General features: G+C 39.9%; 1 protein-coding gene across 7 annotated transcripts in view; it reads right to left on the reverse strand.

Moving 5' to 3' along the window:
* Nucleotides 1–21984, reverse strand: part of ncor2 (nuclear receptor corepressor 2) — a 93478-nt gene that overhangs the window by 61366 nt on the left and 10128 nt on the right. For all 7 annotated transcript variants that reach the window (XM_008276717.1, XM_008276720.1, XM_008276721.1 and 4 more), the window contains exons 2-4: nt 9796–9991; nt 8852–8967; nt 2477–2654 (exon numbers count right to left, since the gene is read on the reverse strand). In XM_008276717.1, the coding sequence (XP_008274939.1) occupies nt 2477–2654; nt 8852–8967; nt 9796–9900 (399 nt within the window). In that variant the 5' untranslated portion in view covers nt 9901–9991. The remainder of the gene's footprint in view (nt 1–2476; nt 2655–8851; nt 8968–9795; nt 9992–21984) is intronic.

Consider the following 21984-nt stretch of genomic DNA (forward strand, 5'->3'; position numbering starts at 1 on the left):
GACCATGTTCACAACATAGTGTGCTGGCATTTAAGTATAGGCATGCAAGTGACGTTCAGACTACAATCTGCTCCATATGCAGCAGTCAAAACAATCATAAAATATACCTAATCCATTTATGTCAGCTGACACAGACTGATCTCTGGCTGTCACTGTTAGCAGATGCTCCAGTCTGCAGTGTACTTAATTTACGTCACTGCTAGAACACTAACATTTGCTCTGCCACGCACACCATCTTTCAATCTTTATGTTTTTAATTACACTTTCCTGTATCGAACTCTTGCTGCAAACCAGTCAAATTATGCTCTACAATTGATAACATTAAAATGATTTCCGTTAATTTCATTAGAGATATACAGTCACCAAAAATAGAAAAGTGTCAGACCAGGGGAGGGGTATGAATATTGGATTTTTGAGGTGAATGTCATTACTCATATTTGATAACAATATATTGGCAGACATATGAATCAATTCCAATATATTTGCAATAAGTTTATATCAGGAGAATCATCTGTCTGGCTCTGGCTGCAAAGACATTTCAGATAACTCGCACAGACCCACTCAGACAGTCTGCTGACACAGGTTTGACCAGCATCACAGTTATGGACTGAATAGTGTATTACTCAGCTTTCTTTGATTTCTACAACCACATAAATATCCCATAACATACACTAAAATGCTCACTAGAGCAGGGAGCGCCGTCAGTCGCTCGGTCTATGAGCCACCATTTTCTGTTGACAAAATGTGCTTTTCAAAGCTGGTAGTTCTTGCATAGGGTCGCCTAAGTTCACACTTTCATTGCACATTATGATCAAAGTGCCCTTCTCCTACAGAACTGGATGGGTGCACCTAACCTGTCTTTTAAGAAGCTAGCCTTCTCCAGCAAATAAATCAGTCTTGCCAGGTGGAATTGAATGATTTAGAGAAAATCTCTAACTGCAATTTTCCTGACAGACATTACAATCTGATTTGCTTTATTTCAATATTCACTGTGCAATAGATTTAAAACATGATGGAGTATTACCACATGACATCATCAAATGTGTGACTGTCACACAAGAAGGATGACATACATTTGTGAAACCACTGACATGAGAGGAAACTCTGGTTAGATGTGAGTCAATACCTGAAGTGTCCTTGGGCAAGACACTGAACCCCAAGTTGCTTCCAATGGAAGATAAACACCTTGTGTGAGTGTGTGCATGAATGGGTGAATTAGAAAAACACTGTAAAGTGCTTAAGGTTAAAGAGGTGTTATATAAATGTGGACCATTTACATTCTGGCACAACAAACTGGAGGGGGCAGTCCTAACACTCACTTTTTAAGTCGTACACAGGAAGTGTAATATATATATATTTCTTCCTTGCAAAGAACAGTGTTCTACGTTGCTCATTCTAATCTGCTCATTTTCAAATTTCTTTCTGCATAATGGCATACATAACAACATGCTGCTTTTGTCCTTCTATGATTCCCTCTCCATGTGAGTCATGCTGCAAGCATCAGCTTTGTCTGATTATATTGGCCTACTCCCTCTTTTCCTGTTGGTCTTAGGTCTCTTACTCCTCCCTTTTCCTTTCACCCTTTATCTGTGCCTCCCTACATTTGCCCTTTGCCTTATTTTCAGTTGCATCTCCCTGTCTATCACACCATCATTTGGTGCACTTGTTCCATGCAGTGATTGCATCTGACATCATTTATATAATGGGTTTACAGCTCTTGCCGCTCAGAGGGGAATTACTGGCATACCTGAATATTTCCCTGCTAGCTTAGGAGTCAATGTCTTTTTTTCCTGTACCCTCTGTTATTGGTGTATCTATTTACCATTCCTTGGCTGTCTGCCTCCCCTGGCAGTTTGAAGCACTCTGTGTAATGTCAGGAACACCTCCCCATCAGCAGCTCTACACTGCAAGCAAGTCGTTTTGATCTGCAGTTCACACAGTTTCATCCTCAGTCTTTTGAAATCTAGGTCAGCTCTATTATTTATTAATTGCTGTTTCACAACTCCCTTTTCTTCCCACCGCTGCTCTCAGAGATCCAGCTTAGCTACAATGCAGAATCTCCTTCTATGACTTCTGCTGTTGTGTGTCTAATAACATCCTTTGGGGCTCCTAAGGAGGCTGGCAGGATTAATCAAAAAACAGAAGATTTCCAGAAAAACTTCCTAATATTTTTTCAAGGGAAAAAAATCCTAATAACTACATTGTGATATATCATAATTTCTCAGTGTCTTTTATATGCACTGATCTCTCAAAATACTGGCACATTAATAAAAACAGTGTAATCAAGCTTGCTCTCTATTATGAAAATAAGAATAAATTTGACTTGTGCTTCACATTTTACATAGCATTTGTTTGATTGGCTAATAGTAACAGCAAAGTCAAGGAGGAACTATTTGTCATTTGTTTGACTACCATACTACTGTAAAATACTCCCAACTGTCCGTATGATACACAGTACTTTAGAATGACTACTGACCTTTGTCATATCCTCAGCTCCTCCCAGAGTCAATGGTGGCCGGTGGGGTGAAGGCCTCATCAGAGACTCTGGTCCCATCTCTAACCGGGGCCGTTTGATCTCTGCATAATCCACCTCTGATTGGCTGGCAGGCTCTTGTAGGTAGATGTGCTCGTAGCGGATATGCTGCTCTTGTCCCCTGCAACAGAATAAATATAAATGTAGCAGAAAAACTACAGAAAGCTTCTGAACAATCTAAACACACAATAAGCAACAGTCATCTGTTATTAATATAGGTGTTGTGATGATAAGCCTTTTATGCCACAACAATTATCAATCAACAGCCAATGAAATGAGAGCAGCATTTTCCCTGATATTTACCACTGCTAGGACTGTAGATGTTTTTGAGCCTTTTCAACTGGCAAGTGGAAACAGTTAATTCATTTTAGGACACCTTTAAATTTATTGAACAAATTCTCCTTCACCCCAGCTGTACTTTGACATAAATGCTAAAAATGACAACTAATGTTAGTTGCTGAATTTTAGCAGGTTAAGCATGTTAACATACCAAAGTTAGCCTGGATGTACACACTGATATAACAAAACTGTCAAATTTGAATGTCTTTGACTGGGCTCAATTGCTAAGGTGCTATGGCCAGACAAGTAGGTCAGAGCATCTCCAAAAAGAAAAGGCTCGTCAAGTGCTCCTGTGGTAAGAATACCTACCGACACTGATCCAATACAAGATAAGCCAGAAAATCAGCAATGGGGTATTGTGGGACATGTCTGATCATACAAGATATAAAGGATCTGTCAATGTCTACGTGTGTGATGTGGGGAACATTCAGAGGTCGTAACTTGGTAGTTGGTGCTGTTTTAGTGGCGCACAAAGTACCAACAGTCAATTAGGCAGGTATGATCATGATGTTTTGGCTCATTAGTGTATATTGGCTATTAATTTAAAGCACAGCATAGCTCAGGTACAGCTGACGCAGGTGAATTAAAGCTTAGACTGATGAAAGTGGAGCCAAATCAGATAATGTATGAGGGAACAACTTGTCCCAAGGAACAAGAGAGTGTGAAAGTCTGACAATTTGATCATGATCTCTACCTGAAATGCTAGAACACACAGCTCAATAACAGAAAACATCCTGCCAAAGCATACTCAAGGGAATGTGGAAAAAGCAGAATGAAGCATAATCAATTAACTCAAAGGACAGTAGACAAAAGAATCTACTAGGCCCTATGTACAAAGTGAAACTGATGCCATAAGTTAAGTAATCTGAGATCAATGTGAGGCAAAACCAATCGTCTACACAAGAGACAAGGATTGGTGCAGGCTTGTCTATACATGACGACCTAATCAAAACCCATTTATTTAGACTACATGTAACTACACAAAGAGACATTTGTACACGAGCACAAGATGACAGTAACAGCCTGAGATCAGGCTGACCTAAATCTTTACTGTTGTGTTCAAGGCACACACAAACGCCAGCTGGCTTGATTTGGTTCAAACAGAATCATCGTCAAGTAATCACTGAAGGCTTTTTTTCTGCAAAATGGGAGCATACAATGGGTCACTCAGGACTGGGAAGTGGAAAGAAGGGGAAGCAAGAAAATTGGAAATGGTGACTCACTACCATCTAATGGTTTTAAATATAGCAGCATATTGTGGACAACTTCTTGTGTGGGGTTTTACAGGCAGTGGTACACAGTCAATGCTACAAACACAAAGCCATGAAGTGCTTTGTTTAGAGTTGCCGTAGGAACTACAACACTCCCCCTGGGGTTTTCCCCTACTATAGAAAGCCTAAGGTGTAGCATTTGAGTGTTTTTGCAGAGTGCCTCAAGTCAAATGAATGTTAAAAGGTATTTAGGTGACAGTTCAAAATTGAACAATGGCGAGTGTTCTCTGTGCTGACGAAAAAGAACAACAAAACTGAGAGGTGATCTGATCTCAAACAGGAAGGTAAACTCGCAATATAAAAGGTGAATCAACAATCAGTGTTTGGACAAACATTTGTCTGATTAGTGTGGGACAGATTCTTATCACTATGCTAATCAAACAGCTGACTGGACAACACTTTGTACTGTCAACTCTGGATGTAAATTACAACCATCAACTAGAGTAAGAAAGTTGCAAGCCAGCAGTGTAAACTTTTAATAAGGGTATAATTCTTGTGGATATTAACAACAGTGATAGTAGATGGAAGATATAACTAATGCAGCCTACTTTTGTTTTCACAAAAATTGCTAACATAGCCACATAGATATTCCGTACAGAATTAGACTAGCCAGCAAAGCTTGAGGACATTAAATTCTAAAAGACATTTACAATTTAAAAAAAAAAAAAAAATGTTTTCACATTTAAAAAAAATAACAATATTCTAATAAGCTGTTACCACCATAACATACACAAACCTAGACTTAGCGTTAGATAACAGGCTACTTTTGCCCAATTCCAATTACACATTAATGGCACCATTAAACTCATTAGTACATCGAGGGGAAAAAAAACAGCAACAAGCAAGAGCAAACTTGCAAAGGGGACTGTGCAGTCAAATGACAGATACCAAATGTTAACTGCATTCGCTACTTGGATCTGGGAAATTTTATTAGCCCACTTGTAAATGGCTGTCTGGTCTTTCTGAGGGAACTGTTTCCTCACATCTGCCCTGGAGGCCTGATGCAGAATGTCAGTGACTTTGCTGCCAGTGTCAAAATGGAAGTGGCTTCTGAAGAGAAGAGGGAAAACACAACCATAATTGCTGGTCCAGGCCCACAATTGCCAAGTGTATGGTTTCTCTGTGCCAAAAAGCATGGAGCCCATCTTTGTCTAGTAAGGTGCTAAAGAGGGGGTGCAAAAATCGAGGCCATCCACTGACTGTACCAAAGTTATAAATAGGAGAGAAATGTCAAGTCACGTATGTGCAATGCGGAGCTAAAATTGCATGTTAAAAGGTTAAATGAGGTGTCGAGGAAAGAAATAGATTGTGGCTGTTTGTTTGTGTTATTGCCTAAACAGTACCTTGGAAAATAGTGGGCCAAAATTATTACCCAGATGGTGTGCGACTACTCCCCCGGACATAATTTTTTCATTCATTCAGTCGAATACTTCCTCATCTCCATAGAGGGCTGGCACTTACATAATCCCATCATCAAGCTCTGACTCTCCCTCTCTCTCTCCCTCGTTCGTCCCCCCCCCTCACCCTCTTGTGAGCGTGCAGAATAATCTGATCCCTGGGGAGGATTTGTCTGGAGGATGAGAGAGAGAGATGTGTGTGGAGGTGGGGTGAAGCATGCAGGGGGAGAAGGAAGGGGGCAGCGCATCCCAACACCCTACAACGACTCCATTACTTTCTTACTGGCTTGGGCCCCCACTATGACAAGAACAGAGATCATGTACGCTGATAGTAGGCTATTATTGTGAAAGCGCTACAGTGTTTGTGTTGCTGCCAATCTCTTCGTTGCTCCCCAGAGGAGCAGCTATGCAGCTGTGCACGGCACAGGGGTGGCTAACAGAGAGAGACGCCTGGCTAAGTGCACCACAGCTGGGATGAATGAAACTGAGAAAGTGCAGAGAAGAGAAGGGACAGCGGGTGGAGTCCAAAAACTTAATGCAAAATGTGTTCAAGCCCTAAACTTTTCTGTCCATGTCGCTGAACGAAAAACCACATTCCCCAGTGGCCAAAACAACATGAACAGTAATACTGACAAAATGCATTCCAGTATCCACATAAATGCTGGATACTGGAATAAATGAAATCTGTTTTTTAGAATTCAATCTGTCTTGTCAGTTGTGGAGAAGGGAAGGCGAACTTTGGGATACAAGAGACTTTGTGGCTTTTTAGTAGAGGTGAGAAAAGCAAACAAAGCCTTAAGGCGCTGTCATTATTTTTTGGGTTGAACCAAAGAAGGGTAATATGACAATTCCAAATGGAATGCCATGAAGAAAAAAACTACAAGAACTATGAACACAAACGATAGCAATACATTAATGAATTCAGTTATAAGGCATTACTAAAATCATCTAACTGCACATATAGATATACCAAAACACTCAGATTGTTGCTTTGATAACCATTTACTACATTAATTAACAGATAAGTAAAACAATAACCCCAGTCATTCTACAAACCACCAGCACCAGATTTGTTTTCACTCTCAGTTCTGGCCAGAAAGAAACTCTGTTAAGTGGTTACACTGCCTTGTTATGCTTGCTCTAAAATGTATTCTCTCTCTTTCTCAAGAAGCCGGGATGATCTCAGACAGATGGGAAGAGGCGGAGTGACTGAGATATTGCCTGGAGTAAAGAGGAGGATGAAACAAACAACTAGCGCAGTGGTTCACCAGTGATTATACTGTTGTGGTTTTCTGACCTGTAATTAGGGTAAATTTGGAGTATTAGCTAATTCCATGTTTTCACCTTGCCTTCAGTGCAGACAATTAAGGACTAGATGAAGGATACATAGTTCTGTCATCCTGAGAAACAGATAATGGCATCCTTTAAGAAAAAACACAGTTTCTAAGGCCATATTAGCACTCACACTCTCTGTCAGAATGTGAACAACCCTGAGCTTGCTACAAATGGAGACATGGTGTGCAGAATTACTCAGACTTATGAAAAGACAAGCACACATCTTAGCACAGAATAGATTGAAGGATTGCCAAGGCCAGAATTACACTATTCAGAGTCTGAATGAGAACATAGAATGAGGGCTTCAAGCTGGATTCTAAGGCCTCTAAAGGAATGCTGAAGGCCTGATATATTCCACTGAAAGACTCCCCACCCCCAGATGCCTGCCAGTAAGACCAGTGGTTCACAGTCTGCACAAAGAAACGTGGGCAAACTGTCTGTAGTCTCCCTTTCTGATATGATGGTTGTTTTTTTTATCTATTAAAAAAAAACAAATTCACTGCTCCGCTGTAGAAGTTGCACAATGCATCTGTCTTGCAGAAGCATCGAGTGAGTCAACTCACAGAGAGTGCCAAAGCACCAGTGACTGAATGAAAGGTGTCAGTAAATCAGGAGCTGGTGGGTAGCAGTCGAACTGTGTTGTTTATTTCTGTATCAACCCATGACCCACTGTTCCCACACTGTAGGCTAGGCTAATAACTGTTAAACGGGGCCAACTCACAGCACTGTGCTTTACAATGAAGACCATAATCCTATCTGATTGATACTTAAAGACCCCAAGACAACACGCAACAACCCACCACTGCTACAGAGTCATTCTACCATCTGCTGTCTGCTGTTGTAACTCCATTGTAGTCCAGACACAAGATAATTTATATTTTTGAAAGACATCTCCCACTCTGCATCTGACATAATATGCATGGAGCAAATATCTGCCCGTGAATTTCTAGTAAAATCTTCCAAGGTTTTGTACTCCTTGCATGTTTTAACATATGCAAGAAAATCGGCCATGACAATCAACTGAGGAGAAAAAAAATATTCTTGTGACTTATCCTCTGCATCATGCAAAATTCATATCATGCGCATACATTATTCATAAGTACTCATCAAGTCTCATCCTCAAAAAAGCACGGCTATATAAATAATAAAGAACAGTGGTAGGTACAAGACCTGAGTCTCCAGAGACAAAGTACTATTCATACAATGCTTTGCCCGACTTACTGTTGGTCTATTGAAGATGGAAAAACTCTGCAAGCTCCATTGCCCTGCAGAGCCGTTTAACACAACATTACAGAAGAACGGCTTGCGGATGCCAATTACATAAGGATTACACTGGGGGAGGGTTAACAGGCAGAGGCTTTAGTAGAATAATACTGCATAAAAATTCAGCTCGCATGAGGCTTCCACTGAGCATGCTCTGTCTCTCAGTTGTCAAAACTCAACCAGGATAGATACATTAAAGGGGCAATACCACTTAACCAGCGCATTCACAGATCAACACTCAGTTGGCCGCACCTTCGCTGCATGACATACCTCAGTCTCCCACATTTGCTGACTCTCAGCTATCTCTAAATAAATTTTTTAAAAATTTGCAGTAATAGTATTGGACAACAACAACAAGAAAATATTCGCATTTGGTATAAAAAAAAAAAACATAAAATCCCCTAAACCCCAGCAGTAGAGAATGCTGATAAAAATAAAACAATGCTACAACTCTGTATTTTAAGCTATAGCAATTATTTTCATTTAATTAACTTTTGTTCATTTCCTTACATGCACTGATCTATATCTGTATTGTAACTAAATAAACAAACAAACACATACATACATATAACAGCCCTCAGAAAAGCAGGTAGTATAAAAATTGCAATTTAATAAAAATACACAAGGAATCTAAACACAGTGCCATTTAGGGGGGAAAAAAATGTTTTTCACAAGAGAATAGACCTTATCTAGTATAAGCAGGGTGCTCCTACCTTTCATTCCCAGGCTGGAACTCTGAAAGTAAAGAGGGCCGACGGCGATGGGGCTGGGCCAGGTGGGAGCTATAGTCCCTGGCATGATGAGAGTGGTAGTCAACCAGTCCCACTTCCTGGAACACAAGCAACAAGAAGTTGTCAGCATACCAGAACCAGAAATATTTCATTTATTCACTTCTCCTTGGAAATGCTGCGAAGACCCCAAAACAGTAAAAACATTTTAACATTTTCCTCCATTTCCTGCCTTGTATCTTTTGTAATATCCCGTCTTCTTCTCTCCAGCTCTCATTTCTCCCTCTCTTTCCAGTTGTTTCTCAAACAAGTGGGGAAACGAATGCAGTTACTGTAAACGTGCACCTCTGCCAATTTAGGGATTGCAAGACACAGTCCATCAACCCTCATCTTCTCCTGAATGTGTTGACAAGAGGGAGTGGTAGGATTAACTACAGGTGCAGCTGTGAAGAACTTGGGGGGTAAGCCTTGGATTGTTGAGCCATTCAATAACAAAATAAGCCTTGCAAACACTGGAGGTCACTGAATGAACTTTTACAACAGCTTGAGGCCTCTTCTTTAAACCACAGACAGCTCTGTCCCTCATGGGCAGACGGACATAATCTTGATAATTAGGAGATGTGAGTGGAAATAATGGGGAAGACCTTAATGTGACTCCACAACGACAACATGAACTTTCAACTCAAACATCTAATGAGCAACCCTTTCTGGGTTCACAACATGCAACCTGGGAAAGTTTCTATTGGAAAAATAGCAACGGGGGGCCTCTATGGTGAGGCCCTCTCCAGCGGTTCTGAGTAACGCTTTGTTTACAAAATATCCACCAAGCAGGCAGAACCACAGTAACATCCCGAGGGCAGTTTCACCAAAAAAATATTGCGGCACTCCAGGTGGTGCCATTAAAACGCATTGTGTGTCAGGCCTCTTACCGTGTGTGCCCGTTGCAGCTGCAGTGGTAGAGTGGCAGGGTTTGGCAGGTGCCGTGTGTCCACAGTCCTCCGGCCCGGCGGCACAGACTGGGGATGAGAGGACATGCTGGCACAGCCGCTTCCTCTACAGACTGGAAGTGGGTGTGGCTGTGGTGCAGTTGCTGCACATTATCGGCTGTTTCATTTAGCCAGTAACCTGTAAGGAAAAAACACAAGATATTTCAAGTTGAGCGACTTCACTGGAACTGCTCTGGACGATTCGATACTTGCAGAGAACAGTTAATAAACTTGCAATATGCGTCACTGTTGCTTAAAAACAGTTGGATATTTTCTAACTCACACCTCCAGAGTAGCTCGAGATTAAAATGTGCATCTCTCTCTCTCTCTCTCTTCCGGATATTAGAATGTCATCACCTCCCCACCACAGCTGCTTCCCCCCCTTCCCGCCTCAATTGCTCCTAGTAAAGAAGTGAGAGCCCCTGCACCTGCTAGACACAACCCCTCCTTCACTGCTTACTGAATGGCCCACTGTCCTAACACTGAGGACCACAGACAGAGACCAGCCAAGTCAAGCAGCTAACCGGTAAAAATACTCAGAGTTTGATGGGGTTTTAGAAGCAACGTAAATAACTCATTGCCAGATAGAGATGTAGGCCTGCAGAGTAAGGCACTCGATTTTAACTCCAGATGACGTTATTTAAACCAGAGTGGCCTCATCTACAAGGTGTGTGTCATAGATCAACGAGGAACGATGATATAAGTGAGTTAAAAACAGCCAGGCAAACACACAGACAAATCATAGCTATACTGATAAAAATTAAAGATAATGCGGGGAAAAAAGGAGGTGGACATATGGAATTAGTTTCCACCCCTCGGTGGGATGAAGGGAATCGTGAAATTCTACAGTCTAGACAATGTTAACTCTGTCCAGCCTGGTTACTGCACCATTATCAGGCACTCCGTGGTGTACGAGTACTGGTGACATGTGTCCCTGTAACTGCTCCCAACACAGAAATTAGGACTCCTGCCATTTCAATGGGTCTCTGACTAATGACGCCTCTCTCTCATAGCTCATGTTTCAGCACTGTGTGAGGCACATAACAAGAGGCACGGTGGCAGAAATACGGGCTCTCGACATGGCACGGATCGAAATCTTGACAAGATAGCAAAGTGCTCTAAGTGCACTGCAATTTTGTTAACTGAATAGGAGCACCAACACCAATGTGCTAACCTTTCAAAACAAGTCCTCAGGCACTTTATTGCTAGATGACAATGAATCCATTTTAAAATAAATACCATGTAAGTATGAATTACAACAACAATTATTTAATAACCACAACAACTCATCAACATATCCACTGAAAGGTTGTTTTCTACATTAATCACGTTACAGCTGAAAGAAAACCTAACTACTTAAATGATAACAAAAATTCACATTAAAAAAATACAGCCTAGATGCTCTGTAGGACTCCATTATACATTTTTGTACATTACTAGTTCATTTTATGGCCTTAGATTGATCTTGCCATTTCTTCATCCTGATTAGCGTGACTTTTTTCAACCACTTTGATCTGTCAGAGGTAGGGAAGGGAATCAGTAGCATTTTAGAGATACCAGTAGTCTTACCGATATTCTACCTTTATTTAATTTAAACATTATACAATTTCTTACAAGGCACACTAATGGTAAATGAGCTCTTTATACATGTATTTTATAAAAACTGCAAAGTTGTTAAGTTAATCTGTACATAGCTACTATAATGTGCAAGAAGTGCAAAATCAGTCAGCCTTTGAGAAATGTCCACGTAAGCCCTGTGCGTTTTTCTGTGTTTAGCTTGAGCGGTTATGTGACATATCCACACAGCAGACGCGTACGCTAATTATAGTGTGACTGGAACCATATGCACGTCCACTCTCCACGTTCAAAGTCTGGACCAGTAAGCGCACACAGATGTAGAAACCATGACTTAGCCTTTATGGTCTTTATTACTGTCTGTGAGATCTACTGATAATGGTCCATCTTACACATGCTTGTACAGAAAAACAACTTGCAGAGAGAGGCTCATGTGTTAATAGCAACAATTAAATATATCCCCACAGCTAGTTGTGATGCTTTAAAACAGGTAACTCATCAGATGCTTAAGAAAAGCGCCATACTGTTCAGAGTGTTGTAATGTTAGTTAACTGAAGAGTTGTTTCATCTGTGAATGAATGCTACCCTGACTTTGGTCAACTGGTCAAGCTGGAGAGGAGAGGGCTGACTGCAGAGCCAGAGGAGATGCAGGTCACTCTGTCCACAACAATGTGAATATGTGCTGTATATAGTCATTAGCCTGAAAACTAAAAGTCAACATTAGATCAAAGTCTCAGTCAGTGATGGTCTATAAACAGTGTAATATTAGCTCACTGGCACTAACGTCAGGTCAGTTACCTCTTTTAGTGGCCAGAGTTCCTCATAGTGATTCCTCAGTGTCCTAATCGGGACAGGTTGAGTAATCACCTCTGCAACCAGTAGTAAACAAGTACTTTTTATAGCACTATGAACCTGAGCCCAGATATACCAGAAGGTGTCTACATTGTTGGCATAGTATAACTAGTGTTAGAGTGCCAGTGTGCCAGTCTCTATTGTCTGACTCTAATTTTGACTCTTCTTTTTTTCCAAGCACAAAGAGGGGCCCTATCTAACCTTCCTTCCTGCTCGACTGTCACAAACACAAAGTGTCACTTGATTTCAGTTACGCAAAGGGCTCTATTACGAAAGGCTGAACATGGCACTGGTTGTAAGAAACAGTGGAGCTCTGTAAACATGGGCTCACAGAGGCCACGAGATGGGAAAACACGGCTGCAAGTCTCACACCAGCTAGAGACTGTGTCTTTGTGTCTAGCAGTCTAAACTGTGGCTTCAAATATTTTCAAGAAACTAGTGCACACTCAGTTTTTGGTTAGACAGACCTGAGTAAACAAACCACACAAAGGGAAGTCCTTGAGTAGACCTCATTGCTGATGAAATCTAGATTAAATAAAAACCTCACCATATTGACATAGTATGCAATATTCTCAACAAAAGGGCAGAAAAAGGGGCCAGGAAGACAAAGGGGGGTGAGATAAGCCATCCTACTCGGAAGCCTCTCTTTGATGACTGTCCAGTCCAGAGAGATTCCCCTGAGAAGGGGGAAAACAAGTCTGAAGGCAGTCACAAGATCCACAGAGGATAAAAAAAAAACCTGAATCAAGATGAGAGGACCAACACAATGAGAGGGCTTTGACACCAACTCTGAGGCGAATGGGGCCTTCCAGACGAGAGGCTAAACACATGCACTGGCACTGCTACAGACACCCACAGGCAAGTCGATGGCTCAGTGCCAAAACTGCAAATGAACTCAGTCACCTCACTCTCTCGCTCTAGCGTGCTTTCCTTCTCCACTCTCTTTTGCTCAAGTCTTTTGCACAGAGCAGAGTGGGCCTCAGCCTTCAGCAGCGCAAGCCAATATTTCATCCGCTTACCCCCCACCCTCCCTCTCCATTTTAGGAATGGCTGTGGAAATACTAGCACAGAGCACACAGACGGCTTCCAGCCTGCCAAGGAGAGCAGCAGGCAGACTTCAAACAACAGTTTAATTCTACTGACATAAACAGTTAATCAAATCTCTGTCTAGTCTGACTTGGTAGCTTGACAATCAAGCTCTAAAACAGAGTATAATGGACTCAACAGCTTGGTCTCATTCTTTACTGACAAAATTAAGATAAGCTATAAGTTCCTTCATACCAGATCTGTACTATCCTTGTGTCCATTTTAAACAAACTCAATTAGCATGATATAATTTGATCCTATCAAGCACATAACCTTGGAGAACATTGTGCAACATCCGAAATTCTCTTGTTTTTATTGTCTACTGCCTTTTTTAAAACAGTTTTTAACTACATGGCTTTAGATCTTCCGCAAATCCACAACATTTCTCTACTGTGAGGGTATTTCTAACTGGGAGTGATAAATCAATGAAATGACATTTTCACATAATCGGCACTGATTATTTGTTAGAGGAATGGTTAACAGGGGCTAGGTACCACAGCTATTGGGTCGTTTTTTATGGTGCGGAGTCATGATTCCAGTTTAGCAAGCCTCGCCTCTAACACTGCACACTATATTACATACAAATATTCTTATTGCTAAAGGAGGCAAAAGAAGAAGTAAATGTTGTTCATTCAGTAGGAGGGAGGAGATCCAGAGGGATAGACAGAAGTTATTTCTATCTTCTAAGAGAGTGGACCTGAGACAGTATGTTAAGTATACGTTAAATCTAAAATTAGCTACAAACATTACAGGGATGCGTCTCATCTGCCTTTTTTTTTGGTATTGTTAATATTTTATTTTATTTTGGTATCTGTTTTCTGCTTCTTTGCACCAATGGACCAAGTCAAATTCCTGGTGATGTAAAAATTACTTGGCAATAAAACTGATTCTGATTCTGATTCTGATTCTGATTCTGATCTCCAATTCCTAAGTAAAATTAAATGGATATGAAGAACAGTTTGTTTTGATGGTTTCCTGTTAGCAGTTCAACCTCACTAGAGCACCAACACTGTTATTGTTGAGGTTTGGAATAACATCCACTTAAACACAGACAACAGAAATCTGTGTTATTGGATTTCCGAGTTCCATTCAACATGGTTGACCACAACATGTTAGACTGGAAAACTGGATGGGACTTTCTGGCACAGTGTTAAACTGCTTTGAATCCTATTTGAAGAATAGAAAGCACTTTGTTCCAAATACATATCTGAGCATTCATAAATGAGATGAAGACATTTACATGCTCCTGTTAGATCAAATAATGGAACATAATGAAATATCCTGTAATGACACACAGATTTAGATGACGGTATACATGTACATCACAGGCACCGAGTAGGTGATCTGGACATATGAACAACTGGACGTCCCCCAATGTGTCCGATATACAAAGACAGAAGTGAAATAATTGTTCTAAGAAGAATGATTACACTTGTATTCAATTTCATTCTTGGGGTAGTCACAGGCTCCAAGGTAACGTTTAACATCCATATTAAGACAACAAATCTGCCCACTATCACCCTAAGAATATATCAAGAAGTAAAGAGACTCCACTTGTCACTGCATTTATCTTCATGGGACTTGACTACGGTAACGCTGTCCTTTTTGGTCTCTCTAAAAAGGTAAAATTCACTGCAGCTTATTCTGAATGCTGCTGACAGAGTCCTCACTAAGAGCAGAAAAGTGGAGCAAATCACTCCAGTTCTCACCTCTTTGTACTGGCTTCCTGAGTGTCAAAGCATTAACTTCAAAACCCTACTGTTGGTTTAAAAAGCACGGAATGGTTTAGGCCAAAATACAGTTTCTTAGGTCATCTGAGTCATCTGGGACAGGTCTGCTTGCTGTCTCCAGAGTAAAACCTAAATATGGAGAAACTAATTCAATTTTTATACTCCACATACTTGGTCTGCTCTCAGTTCAGTTACATAGGGACTCAGCACTTTTCTGTTTGTCACTTTTGTTTGGCATTTTATTAAGTTACATTTGGGATATTTAATTCATACTCTGGATTGAGCTGTAATTTTTACTAGGGCCCGACCAATTTATCAGGGGGCAATTAAATCGGCCAATTATAGCCCTTTTCAAAATAATCTTCATCAGTCGGAGTTTTGTCAATTAATCGTCGATATATTCTTAATTTCTCATAAAACAGTAAATGCTGTTAAGTGTCACAGTCACTTTCGTACATTAATTTTGTACAATTTGATTTTGTAAAAAGACAAATATTCTCCATGGCAAAAGCATGTGAAAAACACTGAAGCAACACCACGAAAAGCTCCGATTTTGCTACTGCGTGTTGTAAACAAGTAACTTGACTCGCGGCAATGACCAAGAACTAAGATAGCTTACCACCGTGTAGCAGTAAGATCACTCACTCTGCTGCAAATTCTGTAACCAGAACAGCACATAGCGTGCTCACTCTGACGGTTTTTCAGAGAGCTACAGAAAACAACTTTTTAAACTTTTCATCCAACTTTTTAACTAACTTATTAAACTTAAATTTTTATGAACTTCTTCTCATCAAGTCATGGCAAAGAAAATAATAATGGAGGATGAGAAAATGTGATTTAACGTTAAAGGGCATCAGAGGGCTGCATAAATAATGGTCTGCCAGTAACTTCACTCAATATGTTGCGTAACACAACACAGCATGGCCTAAATCTAAAGATAAATTCATCAGTACAACTGGTAACTATATTCATGCATGCTTCATAGAAATAAAAATGCACAATGCAAATTTAAAATAAAATACCCCACATTACACACATATTCGTTCAGAAAACTTTTTTTTTTCAACTGATGCATATTATGTTTAATGCCTTGTTGGCTGTTTTTGTACTTAATAATTCCTCTGTGTAAAGGACAAAGTGTTGTAAAACAGTAAAATGTCCTGCCTGTAATTCATATCGTTGTTGTTGTAAGCATTAAGGGACCAAAAAAGAAGCTAATGTATTCATTAATATTTTTAAAGTAATCAGTCGATTAATCGGTTATCTGATTTTTTTTTTCTTTAGATAAATGTCCCATATTCTATTTTAGATTCTTATTTTATTTAAGATTATAATTTTGTCCTGTAAAAGCCTATTTCTATGTGTTTTTAAATGGCCTTCAGTTTCATATCTATCTTGTCCTGAAGCATTTTATATCAAATGAAAAGCACTTTGTTTTGCCATGTTGTTGAAAGATGCTGTTTAAAATAATCAACTTGCCTTGCAGCACATTTTTGACAACAGCCTTGATAGCATGGCTTGGCCCTTGATGGGACCAGGAGTTTTATGACTGCAGTAGCAATACTGCACTGTTAATTATACACCCATAAACATATTTTGAAGCTTTTCTACACAGAAAACACACAGTCGAGGTATTAAGCTGTCACCAAGGGCTTCTATTTTTATTAATATGACCGTCAAAAGAGATGGTGGTTCCACTCAAATGAGTCGTCATGAAAACGTAATGGGCCAAAGGCTTGGTCTGGGAACAACATGAGAAGTTTACAAAGCAGTGCCCTAGACAGCACAGCTCATGTGAGGAGGGGCTGCTAGGACTCTCAGCCTAGGAATGTGGCACCCTGTCAGGTTTCATAAGGATTTATCTCCCTGGAGCCTCATTACTGAAGGGCCCTGGACAAGGAGGCTCTCGCTCGCTTACCCTTTCAATCAGTCACCCTCAACCTCAATGGTGAAGTGCTCAGAAACACTATACATGCATGCAAACACTTGCTTTTCAAAGGATTTTCTTTTTTTTTTCTTTTTTACTTCCAAGTATGGGTGGTCCAGTTTATATTTTCAGAAGAAGTTACTGGCTATTGATTTCCAAACACCTTGCAAAATAATGCATTAATGTAATATATTTAAACACAGGTGCTTGTGGTCTTTTCCACCAGCATTTATTCAGTCTTTCATGAAGCCAATTCTGCTGTCTTACAGCTAATATTGAGGTACATAAGCACTGGCTTCAACACTCATCTGTAGTTGCTGGCTGCTCTATTCCCACTCTTTGCCTCCCTCGGCATTCACCCAATTTTAACATGGAAACAAAGCTCTTTCAATTAATCCACTGAAGCTTCAGTATTGGGTCCAAAGAGGTTTTTTGAGGTCATGGTGCAGAAACAAAGTCAATATACATGGTAAGCCGAGCTCAAAATGACACAGTGGAAATATTTATACCTCACTCATTTTATGTTTTCTCAAAAATATCCATGAAGTTATTTGCCATTACCCAGAGTGCCATGCAAAGACCGTCTGATTTCACTGCTTTCTGTGCAATAAAACCTCACTTTTTAAACTCTTATATGACCCACTCCTCTTGGCATGTGTCGACAGCACCATGGGAAATGTCAAACCAATCAAAACAGTAAAGTGCAGAGGAGGAAGCCACAGTAGAACAGCCAGTAAAAAATAGGAAGGTGATCGCAAACACCAACAGCAGAAAGAAAAAACATACAGATCTGCCAAACTCTAGCGCAAGGCCGCTTTCTCTGCCAAGCGGTAACATCTAAGAGAACGATGACAAGGCGGGCAACTTTTTTTTTTTCTGCTAGATACATTAACATCAAAAAACAGGATTACAACACAAAATCAATGTAGCTCAGAGGTCACAACACAAGATATCCTACTGTGGGTGTGTGTTTAATGTCAAACATAGCTTTCTAGAAGAATATGAAAAACATTGTGCATAACATAATCTGTTTTAGTTTTGCAAATGAGAAACAATTTAATACTTAGAAGAATCTCCAAAATCTTTAAATCCAAACAAATAAGGTTCTCCCCCTCACAGAGGTAAAATACAATGCTAGGTGACAGAGAGAGGCTATAAAAGGCAGCATGTGATATAATTATTGCTTGTGTGCCAGCTTGATATATAGCGTAGCTCCTGGCAGGCAGGTGGCTGGGGCAATACTATTAGTACCAAACACTGAAAGAACATCCTGCGCACCCAAAGCTGATCTTACCTTACCGCCGCTCAACTTTCACATAGGAAATTTGCGGTCACAACACACAGTCAGCAGCTGAAAACATTGTTAGAAAAGTGTGAACACCCACACTCAACTCTGACACAGTCGTAATTTGTCTGATGGAAAGAGGAACAACCATCTCCCTAAACCGCAACCTGTCACACCTTTCATTTTGAATCTGGCTGAACAACACTTCCCATCACACTAACAACAAAATGATTAGCACCTGCAGCCATGAGCAAGGAGTGAAAAACTAGAATAGTGATTGTGAAACTGAAAATGGAAGCAATATTGAGGTATAAACAATGTTCACATGCAGCACATAAATCCTTACTAATACTCATAATCTTTATCTAAAAGAACTAATGTAATGTTTTCCAAATGGTGTTAAGTAAAACACAAATATTTCCTTGACGGTTTAGTTTAAAAAGTTCCTTGAAAAAGTAGTTCATACTGTGTAATTCTGGTCTGAAAGAGTTTTATATATTTTAGTCAACAACATGCAGACACCCAGAGCTTTTGTCAAATGCCTTCCATATGATTTCTGCTAGTTTAAATGGGTTCCATATTCAAAGAACTGAAAAGTGAAAAATGTGTTTCATATGCATCTGATATACAGTGCAATAGTTTGCATCTAATGCTGCTCAGACATCCTTTCAGGGCAATATCTACAAGATGTGCACAGTAATTAGAGCACTACTTAACATTGTTGTGTTCTCAGCCAAGAAAAGGCAATTACAAGATGAAAATGAACCTTAAGTCATGTTCACACGTTTACAGATATTATACAAAACGCAGCTTTTTCATGCATTTTGACCTTTTGTCCACATGCATATGCAGTTCTAATTCACTGAAAAGGGAGCTTTTGGAAAATTCCTTTTAGATTAAAGGGTTCAGAAACTGCAGTGTTGACGTATACGTCAGCAAAACAGAGATTTAGGCTCATGACATCAGTGCGTGTGCTGTTATCTCCTTTGTTCAGGATGTGCAATTTGGTGCTCATCTAGCTAGATTTTTTACATGTTTATACATAAATGTACAGATGCTCTTCCACTATATTGTGAAAAAGGAGCATCAGAATCAGCCTACACACAGCACTCGCCCCTTTCTCACTGTAGCACTGTTGGTGTGTTCAGTATTTTGAGAACAAAGTACATAAAAGATACCTGTGCATACATGGACTAATCCTACTGTGTTAATTCTGTAAATGTAAAACTTGGAAAGATTCATCCTTCATGAACTGATCTGACACTGTGGTTTTTTAATTTGTTTATCTACATATAAGGACTAGCATGAGCACTGGTGCGCCGTCTGAGTCTACACAATTCCTCTGAAAGAATTTTTGAAAATCAAATACCAACTTACAAACGTCCGCAGTGTAAGATAGCCAATAAGTGTACCCCTTCTAAAATATACTCATCCTGAGTTGCATTTATGTATTCAAATCTCAAGTAGAACACAAACCCTTATGTCACTTGAGCAGATAGCTGAAATGATTAAAATAGAAGTATAGCTGTACTGTTAGACACATATGAGATGTAAAACTGAAAATTGCAGCTGAAATGTTTTCTGTGCAAACATAGCTTAAGCCAGATGGGGAAAAAAACAAAAAACAAATAACACAACAGCCTTTTGTCAAGTACTGATGAGGTGGCCATTAGCCCTATACTAGTGTAAAACAATATTACAGTCACTTATCAACTGTTGGACCAAAACAGAAATATGATGAACTAAAAATTTCAGAATTAAAAAATAAGTAACAAAAATCATACAGCATATTTCTATTTAGCAAATTGTATGCGCCATTAGCAATGCACACAGATTGTGAAGGTGAATGTCTGATAGGGAAGAGATGAGACAAAGGAGGGAAAGAGAGATGAGCGGTGCCATGGATTGGCCGTCCTGTACCTCCAGATGTGGTCATCCAGCTGTATCCATGCTGTACAGCAGAGCCACTATTGGATTTCCTGCCCGTTTCCCCGCTGCTGGCCGCCTCAGCGACAGTGTGTGAAATTACATAAGACTCGCCCCTCCCCCTCCCTGCTGGCCAGTGTAGAACTGGGGCCTTCACACATTGCCTCAGCCAACTATGACTCCCTGTAACCATGGAGGCAAAGGCACTCTACCAAAACACACTAGAGGATCTGAACGCTACTCCCTCTGTTCACAGACACACGCTGACACCAGTGAAACACATTTTACATAATTACTCTGATCAGTTCATTTTAACAAATAACAATCAACAACAATCTCAATTGTTCTTGACTCATGACTTCAATAACAAGTTTCTACCTACGAATGAGTCCTCTGAGATACACCCACATATAAAGCGCATCAAACCAGAAAACAGGAACCTACAACAGTAGAGTATTTGTGTAATTCTTCAATACTGAATATTGATGAAATGTTGGCTTCTGAGCTTTAAAAAAATTATCCTTGTTTAAAATTTTTATGCTGATTTACACAGAAATACATGTCCCACCAATTGTGCAGTAGTGATGAGCAATCTGCGCATTTGATCCAGAGTTTCAACTGTTGTGTAATAAACTGACACAGAAGTGTCACAATAGCAGAGGTCAGTCATGATACATGTAACTAGATAGACAGACTGACAGCTGACTGAACAAAGACGGTGGCCATCAGTGGTACATCCATGATTGGGATCCATGTTGCCACTAATACCATATTGGGTCAAATATAAAACATTGTTTTTAATGGAGATTCATATTGGAAGAGTGGGAGCTGTCTTATATCTGAGGACCTGACAGTTAAATCTTAACTGTTTGTATTATCACATGTTGTTTTTTATTGAAGATAGGACCAGACATCTTGAGAGCATTGATTTAAGGGTTTTTTTGTAGTCATAATGGTGCTGGGCTGGCGTGCACTGTTAACATGCAGGAGTTTCTGACTGCTCACTCTACATCTTTCACTGAAACAGAAAATATGTTTTTAATGCAGAAACGTAAGCCACAAACCCTACCAAACGGCCAAAAAAAAACATTTGTCGCAGATGAATTAAAAAATTGTAACCTGAAAAATGCTAACTCTCTGAAAATGACTCGGACAGGAGAGTAAAAATATGTGACTGATGAACTCCCTTCTACTTGGATTAATGGTATCTCAGGGAAACTTTTCCAACTGGATGAGTATAAGGCAATTTTGTATCCTCAGTTGTTTTTTAAGCAGCTGCTGTCTTGTCTCCTTGGAAAAAACAAATAAACCTGGTGGATTAGGTCCACGAGACATATATGCATCAGACCAAAAGACGATCCATTACTCTGTGGTTGGTTTGTACTTTAAGGCAAAGAATTTTTTATTAGACTGAATTATTCAGCCTCATTTACTTGTGTGGAACTATTGTTCTACTATGCCGACATTAAACTCCCACAAGGTTTAATACAGTTAAGTCTGGTCATTCTGAGGGTTTCAACTTAATTCAGTGCAACAACATAATACAATAGCGTAGCATAATAGATACATAATAGGTCGAAAGCACATGATTCCAGTCACTTTTAAGTACTTTGTATTACCTATGAAAATGGTGATTTCTCATTTCATTTTATTTGAATACAAATTCCATCATATACACTACACCATGGTAAAATGTTATAGATACACATAGGGTGTTAAGGTATGAAAACACAGATACTACCCAAGCTAAC

The sequence above is a fragment of the Stegastes partitus genome, unplaced genomic scaffold, assembly GCF_000690725.1.
Source record: "Stegastes partitus isolate 25-593 unplaced genomic scaffold, Stegastes_partitus-1.0.2 Scaffold79, whole genome shotgun sequence".
In the NCBI taxonomy this organism is placed as follows: domain Eukaryota; kingdom Metazoa; phylum Chordata; class Actinopteri; family Pomacentridae; genus Stegastes; species Stegastes partitus.